Source organism: Lathamus discolor, chromosome 16 (assembly GCF_037157495.1).
Source record: "Lathamus discolor isolate bLatDis1 chromosome 16, bLatDis1.hap1, whole genome shotgun sequence".
Lineage (NCBI taxonomy): Eukaryota > Metazoa > Chordata > Aves > Psittaciformes > Psittacidae > Lathamus > Lathamus discolor.
In genome coordinates this window covers 6377673-6393678 of record NC_088899.1, presented here as the reverse complement: position 1 = coordinate 6393678, position 16006 = coordinate 6377673, and the positions used below count along the sequence as shown (strand labels likewise).

Genomic DNA, 16006 nt, shown 5'->3' with positions numbered 1-16006 from the left:
CCAAAACACTTTTATAAAGGAGCAAGCTGAGAAGGATGTCAGAGAACTTAGGAGCCTGAAACATCCATTTCCCTTCCTGAGTGTGACTGCTAGAGAGGTGCAGCTTCCAACTCGGACCAAGGAGATGCAGGGAAAGAGCTGGCTTGTGTGACAAGCTGGGAAAGGACACTGCTTTCGTCTTTCTTCGAGAGAGTCAGCTGCGGGGGCACTGCATTTTGTGCAGTCTTGACAAGGTCCCAGCACTCCTGCTTGGTGTGAGCATTTTGTTTTCTCTGCTAAACCCAGGAGACAAATATGGGAAGGTCACGTCCTTAGTCTTCACAGATTTCATAGCTGAGAAATGAATACTGATGTTACAAAGTGTTACAGAAAAGGAGTCACAGGAGTAGTTGTTTGCACAGGGCCATACTGAAGGCAAGACAGATGATGAGCTAATACACTGATGCAGTTTGTTCCTCAGTCGATTAACCTCATCCTGTTTTGCCTGTCAGCTGCAAACATGGTAACTGTAATACAACAACACATGCTTTGGGAAATCTACCGTAGATATTACTTCTGATACCAGCTTAATGTCTTTAAAATATCGCTATCATTACCAAGATTTTAAGCATATGTTACTGTGTTGTTGTTGTTATTTTATACCTTTGATTGACGTGGCAAATACTTCAAACTGTTTTACTGGAGAAATGTTGAACAGTTTCTAAATCAGGCCACCTACATGTCAGCGTAGGCAGGTGGTGTTTGAAGGGGTTTGGGTGGGCTCCCTCGTTCTGTCTGGGAAGCCCTGACAGGAAAAGCTTTCTTCATTAAACGATGCACTGGAAGCTTTCTCCGTACCATAGCAGTTGTGAGCTTAGGGACTGAGGACACAACGCTGCCATTGAGCATCCACAGTTCATCTGTAAAATGTGAGCACCATGGACAGCTGAGGAGGAGCCATTTCTAGCTGGATTCTGGCAGATTCTGGTGTGTACGTGTGCACAGCCTGAGCTGGGAGACCATGGCGGGGGAAACAGTAAGAAAACAGGGTTTCCCTCATAGTAGCACCAGACGTTATTCCAGTGGCACAGAACCTGTATCTTCAGTTGTTCAAGGTTATCCACGAATATTAGCAGCAGACTGATGCATCCTTCCCTGGCTCTCCCCCTCTGTGTAACGTAACCGAATGCAAACGTGTAGTTTGTCTCTGCTTTCTGATCTGTAGCTGCTGCATTTCTCGTGTCACATACAAGAGAGACAAATCGAGGTGTTCGGGGGGGCACTGCTTCTGATGTTCATAGACAGGAGCAGAACAGAGACAGATCCCTGTGGTTATTGCAAAGTAAAGAGAGGTTTGTGACTTGGCTATAGAGGCATACTTGCAAACAGAAATAGAAATAGCTCTTAAAAAGGAAGTGCTTGTAATCATGTTCAGCATCAAAATTGAGTTTGCTTGACTTCTGAGTATCCTAAGAGTCTGCAGGTGCTTTTCATCTGCTGCTGAGGCTGCACACTGCATGTGAACTACAGCTGATACTGATGTGATGGAGATTGATATTCAGCTGTTAGCAGTCCCTGCAGTGAGTATGCAAAGCAGATAGGTTTTAAAACCCTTGTTTAACAACTCCCTCAGTGCTGGTGAATTCGGAGGAGCTGCAGAAGGGGGCTGTGAGTGCTGTCTGTGGTGTTCCTGCAGTTTGCCTGGGTTAGCAGGCAAGCTCTCACAATTAGAGATTGTTATGATGTGGTGATGGTGGAAGGGAGGGGGACTGCAGCAGAGAACAAACTAGGGCATTGCTAACATGGAGGGCTAAAAAAAAAAGTAAAAGGACCGCTGCATTGCAGAGGGCCTTCAGGGAGAAAGCCTGAATAATTATACTAGCCATGCCTTATCAGAAGCCTCTGCCTTGATGCACAGTGTTCCAAAGGGAGCACATTACACTGTTATTTAAAGGACCAGCAACATCTTTGTGTTTATTCTTAGAGAACAAATGTTAGCTTAGCTAGCTAAGGTGTAAGCTAATGTGAGTTGATTCTATCAATAGAATAAATACGCAAACCCCTGTCTTCTCTGTTTACTTCAATTGCCCTGATTCAGATCCTTGCCCTACTGCCTGTTACGTGGTCTTGAGGGAGGGTTTTCAAGGAATATCTGTAGTCCCAAAATATTGACTGGAATTTTAAAATTGTCTCTAATTAACTCAGTGGAACACCTTGAGTTCCTCTGCACTCCACTGTTAAAACACAGTGAATGATTGCAGCCAGTATGGCCACTGCAAGAGAAGCAGGTTTAACAGTCAGCTATACCCCAGGAACAGCACACTAAAAGAATCAGCCGTTTCTATCTCCCATAAATTTAGACAAATATTTGTCATCCACAGTCTCTTTAAAATACAGATAGAGACATCCTGTGTGTGAACTGTGCATTTCTGGTTATATTAAGACAAATTAATCTGCTGCCTTTGTTCAGTTCTGCAGATAACTGAAAACCTGCAGCCTCTGTTTCTCTCTTCAGGAGGCAAATCTTTAGCTGCCTGTCCATGCCAAGCTCACAGCATGTAGTGGCTTTGATTTCTTTGCAAGCTCCTCTTGAGAATTCACTCTCCAGTTACAGGACCTGTGTAGTTGTTACGTGCCTTTGCAGCAACAGGCTGTGCTACGCGGGCTGTAGCACAGAGCTAGGCAGTTGTAGCTCAGTCATGAAAGGCTACTGCATAAACAAAGCCAATAAATGAAATAGGTGTGTATGTACAATTGTCACTGTCGGGGATGGATGGCTCCAGTTAATGCTAAGATAGTAGGCACAAATCACAGCCCTGTAGAAGTTTCCAGATTTTAACAAAGATGGGTTAGCAAAGAAGCATCAGAAACCAAGTGTGCAAAACCGGAGCTCCACAGTGACCACAGGAAGAAGTGAGCACAAACTTTCTCGCATGCTGAGCAGCTCCCAATGCAGGCTCAGAGCTCATGGGAATGCCATGAAATCCGGGCACGTACCTGTGCAGTGTCACAGCAGGATCTGTTTCCACCTTGGTACAATGGGAATTGTGTTTCCCAGAGAAAAATGTTTAATGCAATCATAGACTCAACCAGGTTGGAAAAGACCTTTAAGATCATCAAGTCCAAGATTTACCCCAGGGCTGCCAAGTCTACCACTAACCCATGTCACTAACTTGCTGGTTTTGCTATGCTTCGAAGTGCTGAGCTTGGGTCAATGATAAAATCCCATCTTTCTGAGCACAAGCCAAGTATTGGCCATTGGGACGAAGGAGCAGTAGTGCAAACAGCTGTCAAGTGTTAAGAGACCATATCCTTCCATGTCTCCTGTATCAGGCCAAGTGAAGGAGTGTGCAGAGGAGTTTTAAGGGGCAGCACTTTGGGTGGTCATCCTCTGAAGGGTTTCTTCCTTTTTCAGTGTCTATACTGTGCTCTAAAGGATAATGTGCCCTTTTCTGAACTATACATAGCCACACTTGGTTTACTCTGTTTTTCCTTATTTTACCCCACAGATGAGTTAGATCTTTTACAAGTGGACAATGGACACCAGTTGCTGATGTTCTTGCAGTTTTATTCTAGTTAGTTAGAATACTAATGTTCTTTCCTTTCAAAGAAAGCCTTTCTTCTCCCAGAGGAAGCACTCCCACGTGATCCTGATCTCCTGTGATAAACTTGGCAGCCTCTTTTGTCTCTCTGAAGCTGAAAGTTTTCAGAAGCTGTCGTGTGTTCCATAGCCGTTTGACATGTCTGTACATGTTCTCTTAGAACAAAAAATCAGACAAGTGCCCTTCTGAACTGAAGGACAGAGATCTTCTAGTGACAGATGTGTAACAAGTTAGGAAGGCCTTTTAGTACAGATTTCCAGTGGGAAGCACATACGTTTGCCCTCTCCTGAAGCCTTTGCTGCTTTTAAACAGCATCTGTGGAGATGACGTTTCCTTGGCATGGGACATGACCACAAATCCCAGGGAGACTGGTGCAAGCACTCCTTGGCATTACTGTTACGCAAATGCAGGAAAGAGGTTCAGGAGGAGCGAGTGCTCCCACAGGGAGTCCAAACAAGAACTTAAAATACATGGGCAGGCAGTGTGTGAACTGATGAGTCAAGCGTGTATGGGATGGACAAGGGTGTGACTGGTACCGAATGTAAGTGGTGCTGACGCAAGAGAGCATGACAGGCAGCCTTTCAGCTACTCTTCGCTTTTCAGTTCGAGATCTGGCTGTCTTTCCCAGCTGGGGTGTTGGGTGGCTCGCTTGCGTTAGCATGACGTGGCCGTACCTGTGGCACCCAAGCTCTTGTTCTGGTGTGCTGGAGGTGGACGGGGCACATGCGTTCAGGTTGTCTGAGACAGTACAGTGTGAGCTGCCTGCGGCATTCCGCATTTCACAGGTACGTGATTCCTGCAGTGCCAGATGGTGGATGTTCATTACCAAAATCCACAGCGGAGATTTGCTGACCAGGACTGGGTGCCCTTTTTTGGCACGAGGTGATACGCAGACAACACGGTGCTGTAAGAGAGATGTGGTCAGTATCGGTGAGGTCCTTAGAGATGTTTCCATAAGAGGTAGGAAGGAGTTTGTGAGCAGTAGTGATGTGTATCGCTCCTCTTCCCCGCTGGGTAGAGGTGGCTGGATGCTTAACTTTACATCTTGGATTTTACCTGAAAAGTTTGGGTTTCCTCAGGAGGAGCGAGGAAAGTTCTGTGCTGTGTTATGGGGCTCACTGGGGTGAGTGAGCCTTGGTAGAGGACGTGCTTGCTCCTTACTAAGAACTACACTATGAACTTTATGTGTTTCATTCATCCTCCTCTTTACTGACTCCTACTTTGTGGAGGCTTTGGCTGTTCTGTTTATACCCCTGTGGAGATTCGTTTGGGTTTCTGCTTTCACAAGGGATCCTTAAGGACAGGCTGCTCTGCTTCCTGTCTCCTGTTGCTTTGGGTGCATATCCAGACCATCCTTTCTATTTTGCCTCTGTTGTGCCTCAAGTGAGGAGCGTTTCATTTTATGCTCTGGACGTTGTCTTTCGAGCCAGCCTGACTAACCGGTCCCACACCCGCTGCCTCGGCAAAGCCTGTGCTCGCTCCGCGCTGCGTGCCGGGACCTGCGGCTCCTCCTGGGCCGGAGTGACTGCACAGGCGTGCCCCGGCGCCGCGCATGAAGTGTCCTTGTGCGCGGAGCAGCGGGACGGGAGCCGCGCGGGCACGTGTCCCGGAGCCGCCCTCGAGGCGGGGGGCCGGGCCCGCCCGCTGCCCGCCCGGTGCCCGCAGGGGCGGGGCCGGGCCCTACTGACGTAGGGCGCGCGCTTGTAAACACAGCGGCGGCCGCCAATGAGAGACTGGTGACGTCACCGCGCGGGGCGGGGCCCGGCGGCCGGCGGCGGCGGAGGGGAGCGGCGCGGAGCGGAGCGGGGCAGGGCCGCCCGCCCGCCCGGCCGCGCCGGCACAGACAATGGAAGGCGGCGGCCGCAGCCGCTTCCCACCGCCCGCGGCCGAGCCGGGCCGCCGCTGAGCGCTGGGGCGGGGAGGCCGGGCCGTGGGACGGGGCTGCTATCCCGCTATGGCGGCGCCGGGCGGCCCCGGCGTGGGCTGAGGGCGGTGGCGGGACGCGGCACCCCCGAGGCAGCCTGGGGCGAAGCGCCCGGCGGCGGGCTCTCGGGGCTGCACTCACACCCCCGCGCCAAGCGGCCCGGCTCCGGTGGAGTGCCGCAGCTCGGGCCGGTACCGCTACCCACGGGTGCGAGGGGGTGTCGGGCGCGGCGGTGCGCCCTGGGGCGCGCCCGGGGTAACCGACATCCAGCCCCTCGCCTGCGCCGCTGCACGGGGCACCGGTGCCTTCGTTGGCCGCCCGCTGCCGCGGAGCTCGCCCGCAGGCTCCAGCGCGGGTCCGTCCGTCCGTGATCCGCCCGGGGCTCTGAGGCAGCGGCCGCCCGTGGCTGGAGAGGGGTGGCCCATCTCCGCGCAGCGGCTCCCCCGTCCCCCCATGCTGGACCGTGCCGGAGCCCTTCGGTCCTGCGAGGCCGCCCCGCGGCTCCAGCACCCGGGCACCTGCGTGCCGCGCCATGCCCGCAGCCGCTGAACCTCGCTCGGCGTCGTCTTTCTCCGCGACCGGCCGGACTCTCCCGCTTCCGAAACATGCCGGCGAGCGCTAGCCAGAGCGGGCAGCGCTGAGCCTCCCGCCCGCGCCGCGGTAGGGCGGAGGAGCTCCAGCCGGCTGCGAGGATGCCACAGACGACAGCCAGGTCCGTGCGGGAGCCCGCTCTGTCCGCCCCTGCCGCAGGGTCTGCGCCAGATGCTGGCTGGAGCCTCCGCTGATGCCTTTGTAGACTCCCAGGTCAGTCCTGTGGTGCCAGATGTTGTTGGTTTATGTCCCGGGAAGCAGGTAGAGGTACTGCAGAGGGGTCCAGGACCCCCATCCTATGCAGGTGGCTGTGCAGATGTGCCAAAGTACTGCTTTCAGTAAGTATTACAGGACGATGTGTTGTGCGGTATTTGGATTTAAATCTGCATGCTTCTGTGTTGTCCAGCAGCCCTGCTGTACTTAGAACGTAAACGCGCGCCTTTTCCAGCTCACTGTTCCTCCCACTTCTCCCTGTGCCTCCAGCTGTGGGATGTGGTTGCGTTTCCATCTACTTGCCCTCCCTTGTTGGTCCCCAGCCCTTCCAGGGGGATGTTACAATGGAAGTTCAGAGTTACGGCAGCACTTTTATTGTAGTATCACGCGTGCATCCTCAACGCTCTAGTTTCCAGTCTCGTATTCTGTGTTGCTACAGTGTAGGATGAGGTCAGCAGCCCAAACCTTCCCTGGGGAGCATAGGGATGCTTGGAGCACACACCTTCTCTATACCTTGCAAAGCTTGTTTTGCAGGGTGCTTCATCAAAAGGAGTGGGACATGAAGGGGACTTCAGAAAACGATGTAGGCCACTCCCAGTTTAGAGATGGGGTAAACATGAGTGATGTCTGTCTGAAAGCATCCGGTAATGGAGATCTTGATCTCTTTTGCTGACCTGTTCTGGTGCTTCACAGCTTTGTCGTTTGCAGCAATTCCTGTTCATCTAATTTTGCAGGAAACAGAAGCTATTTTAGATCATTCTGCTCTTAAGTCAGTGATTTCTGAATGTTCTGATTCTGGAGTTTGCAGGTTTTGTGAGAGGCAGTCTCTGTGAGCAGTGGGTAGGTGAGCAGCAGCATGGCACGTCCTCCTAGGTTGTTGCTCTTCACAGACATCCACAAACACGTCTTTCGTAGTTGGTACCTGTGGGAAAGTACAGCCAGTTTCTGACCTGGGGTGTAGAGAGTGACCTTAGGCAGCTTTTAATACAAATTACTAGATAACACAAGAAGTGTCGTCTTGTCTGCCCTACTTAAAATGCATCAAGGCTTGGCCGAAATCTCCCCTGCTTTGCTGAAGTAGCTGTTTCTGGATAGTGTGAGCATCTTGCCATCCCTAAGATGTGGGGAAGAGAAGGCTGAAATAAGAAGGCAGCAAGTGCTTTTCAGTGTAGGTACAGAGACTGTCACTTGGGAAGAAGTCAGCCTGAGCTGCCCCCATTCTCCTCTAGTAATGGCATGAGGAAAGTAGGGAAGGATCATCTTTGGAGAGAACACTGACTGCTGGGAATGACAGGGAGGAACAGAGGAGTCCCAGATGGCATGTGAGTAATAGATGAAGTCGTACAGCTTTGCAAGAACTATGGGAAAAGTGTGGCCAGTCAGAAGGCTTGCCCTGGTAGGTGGATTAATGGCTTCAAATCGGAGCCAGTGGATGTGCAGGTCTGGACTAGTTCATTATTCCTGCCCATGCCCAGGAGTGTTTATTTCTTCTTTGACACACAGACTTCCTTCAGCTGTCACTTAGGTTCACAGAGTGAATACAGTGTTTTCCTCATCTTGTGCCTCAGTTGTTGTGGCGTTTCTCAGTAACCAGAAGGCTTGGAAGTGACCTGCCTCACTGGCACAGGTATGTATTTCTCTTAGAATATTAAGGAAAGATGCTGAGTGCTTCCAGTTGCTGGTAGAGACTATGACCTGTAAGAGCTCACTGCTAAACAGAGCTTTTTGTGAGATGCACTGAGGTTGCCACAGCAGTTTCATTTCAGAAATATGTATTCCTGCAATGATGACACCTCAGAAATAAGAACTAAACCACATCAGATTGATACTGCAGCATGAAAGGTGTTCAGGGTTTTTACTGTAGAAAAGAATTGAGCAGGATTTTTATAGGCAAGTGACAGATGATTTATAAAACAGGAGCAGCGCAGTGGCACTCGGGGAAGGGATGTGTCCTTAGACTGCTTCCATCCCCACCCACAGCTTGCACTGGATGAGAAAAGATGGTGTGTCTGACTTGCTCTGCAGAACAGCAAAATGTCTTTGCACTGCAGGGGTTTTTTACAGTGCTCAGCTGTTGCACTTGTTAGATCCAGTCTGTGTGTGCTCATAGAGTGAATCTGTAACACAGGCACTGCTGTTAAGCTGCACGTGCTGAGAAGCCAGTGCCCTCGGAGTGGCTTCCTATCTTCAGAGTATTTAAGCACAGTACCTGGGGACACATGCGGATGCAGATCTCACACATTAGCATTAGTTCAGTGGTTAGAAGTCTGTGGGGAAATAATTATTTCCTGTGCAGATAATGCCCCTATGGAATGTGCAGGAAACCATGCACCTCATCCTTTAGTCTGTCCTAACACTGTCTGTTATTAGATTGTGCAGCATTGCCAAAGCCAAACCAAAAACCCAGCCAATCAACCAAAACCAACCCAGACCTCCAGGTGAGAGTGTAAACCAGAGCAAGTGGTCTGGACACATCACTCCATGCCTGGACCATAGTGGTGTTCCAGGTACCACACAAAGAAAGTGCAATAACCGAGACTCCATGTGTGCTAGAGTAGCTTTACCACGTGTCGTAGTAAAGCGTGAGCAAGGGGCAGTGGTTTGAGCTGATTCCCATTTATTGGGAACACTGCTTACATAGCTCCACAAGAGAAAGAACACAGCATCTTGGGATGAGGTCTCTTCTTCTTGGGAAGAGGGCTAGAAGATGGGAAGGGCCGTGCAACAGAGGGCAGGTGAAGCATTGAATGGAAAGCTACACTGCAGCAAACCTACGCCGGGTTTGATCCCTGTTTCTCTGTATCATTTAGGATGGGAACTCCACCCTGACCCTTACCAGTCTCCAGTGTCTTGTCTCCTAATGGCAGATGACCTGGCTGAATGAAGGAGTGTAGGGTGTCTTGTGGTGGTTCTTCAGGCACGTGCGTCTAATCACACGTGCATCCATTACCCATTCAGATTCTTAGTTAGGAAATGCAGTATTTATTAGAGGCTGCTAAAGGAGAAAATGGAGGTGTGACTTGCAGAGTCTGGGAGTTAGTTTACCTCCTCTGCTGCATTTTCTATCCGCTGCCTGCTCTGGTGGCTCATAGAGCTCTTGGTACAGGTTTTAATTCATCAGTGAAGGGATCAGGGCTAAGAAAATGCCACTGGTTTAAACCAACCTGTTAATGTGAAACTATATCCAGGTTGGCTGTGTGTAACTCCACAAGTGTACTTGCTGTAGCTCTGTAAAATGCCAACTGAGTGAGTAACAAGGCATTAAAAGTCTTGTACCAAAATAGTTTTATACCTCAAGAAATGTTCTGTCCAGAACCTCCTGTTGTTACTGTAATCAGTAGTAGGCTCCCTCTGAGTACAGATTAAAAAGCAGCTCAGTCTGCACTCAAAGGATGGTTCATGTTTTAGGGGAATGAGTGTAAGATGCAAACTCGTTCCTTAGTACAGGTCAGTCTGACCAAGCAGCTCTATCCAGTCCTTCCCTGTGGGACAGTCAGGCTGCCCTCGGGCTGCAGGGCAGCCCAGCATGACATGACACTGGAGCAACTGGTTTTCTCAGGAGGGCTGGACCCTGCAGATAATACCAGCAGGTATAGTTCTGTGTTTCCTCCGCTTGGTTTTCAATCCGTGGCACAGCTTCACAGCCCCCTGTGAAGGGCTGAGGACAACAGAAGTGAAAATGGCTTTGTGTGTGATGGAACAGATCGCTAAATTAACACGTGATCCAGGGGTGCACTTGGGGATTGCAGAGATTCACAGGAGGTGCAGGGCGAGAGGGGGAAAGCATGACTGAGTGGATGCCTGTAGCTCCACCAGATCCCAAAAGCTTCAGAGCTCCCGTCAGATCCCAGCAGCTCCATGAAACCAGGCTCATCTGCCTTGTGGGGCTCCTGTTCACAAAACAAGCCCTTAGGGCCTGAAGCCACCACCTCTTCCTGCTGTGCTAAGGGGTAATGGTGAGAAGTAATTCTGATGTTACGTTTCTGTTGTTAAATTTGAAGAAGAATAATTTCCAGGAAAGATTCGATGTTCAGAATGTGTTTGTGAATTTATGAGGTGTTTTGGAGATACAGGAATGCGGTCATTTCCATTGCCTTCGGTGGAGGCAGCCTTGAAGAACAGCTTCAGAAACCTTCGTTTTGGTTTCTTAGAGAATATTGTAATGTTTCTTCAGATTTGTATGCAGTGGAAAACTCAAGAAATGGAAAAATTTGCAAGTCTGATTTTTTGGCTCATAAATCTGGAATTTCATCATCAAAAAGCAGAGTCCTTGGGTAAAACCTTAAATATGTGAAAGTGTTTGTATCCACACACATCTTTGCTGCCTCTGAAAAGAGGTTGCTTCCAGTGCAAGACGTGCTTGTGCTGGGCTGGACATGTTTAGATTTCCTATATATAATGTGGCAAGAGAAAAGCTGCTTTTGATGACAATTTGTATGCTGCTGAGCTCTCGTTGTCAGTGCACGGAGACAGATCCTTGTCATGAGATCCTCTGTTGAATATAAAAGCCAAGAATGTGGAAACCGTGTTTCTGTAACTTCACTGCCTGCTAAGCAGTGCAGCTCTACACAGACCCCTGAAGTGAGCAAGACAGGAAAGAATGTGGCTAGCAAAATAATTAACAAGGGATAAAGGGTCTTGAACTTTCCAGAGTGATGCCTGTAATGTTCAGCCCTATGGCTCTTATAGCCCATCTCTTAAGTATTGTGAGGTAAATTGTGTCACTTCAGGCAGCTTGTCTGTTTTCATTTACACTCCATTTTCATCCTGTTTGTGAGAGGTTTTCTTCCTGCTCCATATACAGATGTTCTGATCTTCCACTCACAGAATGATGGATGTTCTCACTGCTGCTCGCACGTCCCATTAATCCGGTGTGCGTCCAGGCCTTGCTGTGTACATTCCAACTCTTGCAGCACAACCAGTTGCTGGCTTCCCTTCCCTGTACTTGTGATCAGTCACTTTTGAAGGGGACTCCTTGATGTACTTGGTACCGTGGAATCCATTATGGGAACAATAGGCATAAATACCTTTGAATTTACCATCAGCCGTAGCTTTGTTCTAGCTGCCTTAGTTGGCAAGTTTGATCCCATGGGAAATGGGCAGCACAGAGATACTTTCCATCACTACCACCCCACGTACCTTGTTAGCTGCCCGGAGTTTTCTAATCCTGCTGCTGGGTAAGTGGGCAGTCTCTGCTACGCATGGAGAGGGCTCTGGTGCTCCAGGATGTTTGTTTCCGCTTCCCATTTTACTGAGCGATGTATTTCTGACCTGCTTGTAGACTGAGCTGGGATTTACAACCATCTAGGAAAAACACCATTGTCTTGGTAAGATGCTAAAGGTACAAGTTTAAGGCATTGTTGAGTTTATAAGGTCTGTCCTTCTTACTCCTGTTAAGTCAAACAGAAACCCTTTACTGCCTAAAAATCAAGTAGTCTTGCCCTACGTAGTTCATGGGGGCAGTGTCAGTTCCCTGAATAGGAATACATGGGAGCGCTAGATGCTGTTTCCTAAGAAAAGTTCCCTGCTTTTCTTTCCTTGTTTCAGTGTTCCCATCTGGGGACAGTGGTGTTTGACAGCACCTTTTATAACTTCAGTCCTCTGACAAGAAGTGCCAAGAGGCGCTTGGTATTCGGAAAGATCAAGGCTTCACTCATTAGAGATCACAGAGCTTAGAGGGAAGAGCCTGGAAAAGGGACACAAACATGGGGCTCTCCAGTTCTGTTCCACTGGTTTCAGCTTAAAAAGAAAAAAGGGTGGTGGGGAATAGTATTCTGCACAGTGTTTGTTATTCTGCATCTCACTGGGATAGTTTTCTTCTGCTGTTTCTGGCTGTACAGAATAATTACTCTCTTTTGACAGTTAAATGGGTAGGAGCAACTCCCCAGTATCTTGTAGCTTTGAGCTTGTTGTTGTGTAACATCAGTTCAGGCCACATTTCTTCTTTATAACGGATGCTGCTTTTGCTCATGCGAGGTGTGATACCCGGGGTGTGTTGGTACTCAGCTCTCATAAAGTGCACATGCTGGACACCCAGGGAGAGTGGCATTAAACATGCAGAGCAGCACCGTGAACCTGCGTGGCCACTGCTGTTAGTGCCCGAGCTGCAGCAGTTCTGTTTGGCACAGGCCTGCAGGGTGCGGGTGGCTCAGCGGTGCCAGGTCTCTGTCAGTCTCTGCAGCGTACGTGCTCTGCCTGGCAATGGGGAAGGAGGAGACAGCGACATGGACTGCACTGCAGCACACTGCAGCACTCCTGGAACAAAGACGTGCTGAGATAACACAGCTTGTGCTGCTGCTGAGGGCTAACAGGGACACAGCATCTGTGTTACGGGCATTTCCTCATGGAACTCAGCCCCTTTCCCAGAGGCTTTGCAGTTAACAGGACAACTCAAGTATTAATAAGGGTCTAATAATAAGTAACAGTGGTTTGGAGTAGGTAGGAAAAGACCCTAGAGAGCTCCCCTCTGAAATGAGGGAGGGTGCTGGCTGCGCTCCTTTGTCCCTGGTTCTTGAGCAGTCGGACTGGGATGCTGCGTGACACCCAAGTGGAGCTGGCTAGAGGGGTGTCCTGTCAGACCACAGCATCCTCTTGGAGAGAAGGATATCTTCAGCCAGTGGACCTGAGCTGTCTCTAATCAGTGGTCTGCACTATGGGTCCTCAGTGCAGTACAGCAGAGAGATTGTCTCTCTAATACCCTCTAGTGAGAGCTGTGCTTTGCAGAGGGTAGTATACGAGTACTCCTGTAACCTTCGAGGGAGGACTCTGCATGGAACCAGGTCACTCAGAGAAGACTTTCTGGTTTAAAGCTTAATCAGAGCTTGTTCATTTTGACGCATATGACTGTCAGTGGGGTTTATTCTGTGCTTATCAGTGCTCTGCACCACCACATCAACTCCGTGGATGCATGAAACCATGTAGGATGAGGGTTGTCTTTTCCCCACAGTTTATTATACATGCACAATAGCAAGGTTCATTAAATGTTCCCTGTCCACGAAATCATGCTGCCCACCTTTACATGAGCTGCATGAGGCTTGTGGGTCACAATACAGGAGCCCTCTGTGTTTGCAGCCACTCGAGCTGCACTGGCTGGCCCTAAACACAAAAAGATTGCTTGAGTATTGCTCTACAGTATCAGGTGTAGCAGTGTCCCATCTGAATCTCCCTGTTCCGCAGTTCAAGCATGCATTGCTGTTTCGTAGTGCTAGGTTACAATGCAAGGAGAAAACAACTAATACAGCCTCGAGACTTCCACAGAGACCAGGGGGCTCAGCAGTTGTACTTCTTTTCAGAATGACGTTAGTGGATCATCAGTACCCATGCTCTGATTTCAGGTACTTCTGTTTCTGGTACTTGACTGAGGCTGTTTCCCAAGAAAGGGAGTCAGTGCCTTTCTAAAGGCTCCTTTTTCTAAGCAAAGAAGGAAGCAGAGGAATCTTTTCCTCCAGGTACCATTCCTGCATGGTTTCAGGAGGCAAGGCAGGCTGAATTCAACACTCTCGTCAAGTAGATTGTCTCTAAACCAAGAGAGTATTTTACCAGATAGGACCCTACTGAACTGCTGTCTGAATGCTTTATACTTGCTTAGGGTTTACTTACGTTCATAAAGAAGTTGAGTTATCCCGGTGCTTTATTGTGTGCCTGCAGCTAGAATCACTGTCTTCTGCCTGTATTTTTCATTTCTCTGTCTGTTTTCTTTAAGGAATTTCTCTGGAATTGCAGTCAGAGGGCTGCTGCAGGAACTTGCAGTGCTAGGATGCTGCAGGGCAAGTGTCCCTGTGCATTGCCAAGCAGAGCAAATCTCCTGTGTGACTTCCAGGATAGCTGCTAGTGGCTTCCTGCAGTAGGCTGCCAAAACCTGAGCTTTCTTTCCATGGAAATATCATCATTCTGGCTTTCTCCAACCTAGATAACCAGTTCAGGATGTCAATATTGGAGCGACTTGAGCAGATGGAGAGGAGAATGGCTGAAATGACAGGCTCCCAGCAGCACAAGCAAGGAGTAGGAGGCGGGAGCAATGGGAGTGGGAACGGAGGAACGCAGGTACAGGTATGAACCTTGCTGTGTCCAGACACAGCAGCTTTATGCTTGCTTTGGGGGCTGGTGGTGGTGAGAAGGGCTGTAGTTTTCCCTAAAGAAGTCTTTAGGAGCAGTTGGCTTTCACTTGTGTCTGCCACTGTCTCAGTACTTCTAGAAGGGCAAGGCTGCCTGCTCAGGGCAGGTTGCAGCTCCCCTCTGGTTAAACTGGGATGTGTGTGGTGTTGCAGTGCGTTTCTGGGACTGGGACACTGGGCAGCTGCTTTGAGAGCCGCGTGGTGGTGGTGTGCGAGAAGATGATGAGTCGTGCTTGCTGGGCAAAGTCCAAACACTTGATCCATTCAAAGACTTTCCGAGGAATGACACTGCTCCACCTTGCTGCTGCCCAGGGCTATGCTACACTGATCCAGACCCTCATCAAATGGCGGTAAGACCCAGCCCGTTGGGCTCTGGGGTGTCAGTACAAGCATGGCAGAAGCATATGTGAGCTCTGCGTGGTGGTACAAACAGCCAGGTTCCTGAACTTGTTCCTGTCCCTTGATCTGATGGGACCTGTCTCCTGGGACAGCAAGTCCAATCACTGGCTGTATCATGCTCTTAAAGTCTCTGGTGGGGGCACTATCTCTAATAAACACGGCATGGGCATATGTGTGACCACTTCTGTGTGGTATGGTGTGCTGGGAAAAGCTGTGCATTTAGGCAGTGTTCCTAACATAGCTGCAGAGCATCATTTGTTCTGTTGTTTCCTCTGCAGCACCAAACATGCAGACAGCATTGATCTGGAGCTGGAAGTTGACCCTTTGAATGTGGATCATTTCTCCTGCACTCCCCTGGTAAGAGCAGAGACTCAAACGTCTGGGAGAGTCTGAGGACCCTCTGGAGTTCTTCCCGATGTGTTATTTTCCTAATGTGTTTTCACACTCTGAAGAGTGGATGTTTCTTGTGTGTCCTTGCTGTGTAAACGGTAGGACACGGCACTCTCAGCTTCCTGGCATTTTGTTGAGTGAGACCTCTCTGATCTGAAAGATTCCTTTGCTTGTGAGGCTGCTCTGGCTTTGCAGTGATGGTTATTTATGGTCTTGCTTCTCAGAGGTATTTTTCAATGAGCTGCGGTCCAGACTCAACTGCATGAACGAGAAGGAAGGCCACCCAGTGGGTCAGTTGTCTTTTCTTTTTCAGATGTGGGCATGTGCCCTGGGCCACATGGATGCAGCTGTGGTGCTGTACAAGTGGGACCGCCGAGCCATCTCTATCCCTGACTCCCTTGGGAGACTGCCACTGGCCATTGCCCGGTCTCGGGGCCATGTGAAGTTGGCAGAGTGCTTGGAGCAGCTACAGAGAGATGAGCAAACTCAGCTTGGGCAAAACCCCAGGATTCAGTGCCCTTCAAGCACAGACTCCAACACAGAGAACTGGGTGTCTCAGTGGCAGAGTGAGCTTATTGCCTCTCAGGAGCCTCAGAAGGGAGTCACTGTGATTTCCAGTACAAACACAGGTAAAACAACCAGTGGGTAGTATCCTCCCTAGGTGATAGTTGCTCCCTTTGCACATACTGTCTTAGAGCATGGCACAAACTTCTGCCTGCAACTCTGTGGCAGAAGCTGTTGTAGTTCCTACAGCAATCATGGGTTTGCATCTTTCATTTTGACCATTGATCTGT

General features: G+C 49.6%; 1 protein-coding gene across 6 annotated transcripts in view; it reads left to right on the top strand.

The window, feature by feature from the left end:
• Positions 1 to 16006, top strand: part of CAMTA1 (calmodulin binding transcription activator 1) — a 224518-nt gene that overhangs the window by 185353 nt on the left and 23159 nt on the right. For 5 of the 6 annotated variants that reach the window (XM_065696626.1, XM_065696622.1, XM_065696621.1 and 2 more), the window contains 4 exons: positions 14219 to 14358; positions 14577 to 14773; positions 15101 to 15179; positions 15526 to 15841. In XM_065696626.1, coding sequence (XP_065552698.1) covers positions 14219 to 14358; positions 14577 to 14773; positions 15101 to 15179; positions 15526 to 15841 — 732 coding nt within the window. Of the gene's footprint in view, positions 1 to 5550; positions 6310 to 14218; positions 14359 to 14576; positions 14774 to 15100; positions 15180 to 15525; positions 15842 to 16006 lie in introns of those variants that run through there. The other variant, XM_065696625.1, reaches the window with a different exon arrangement.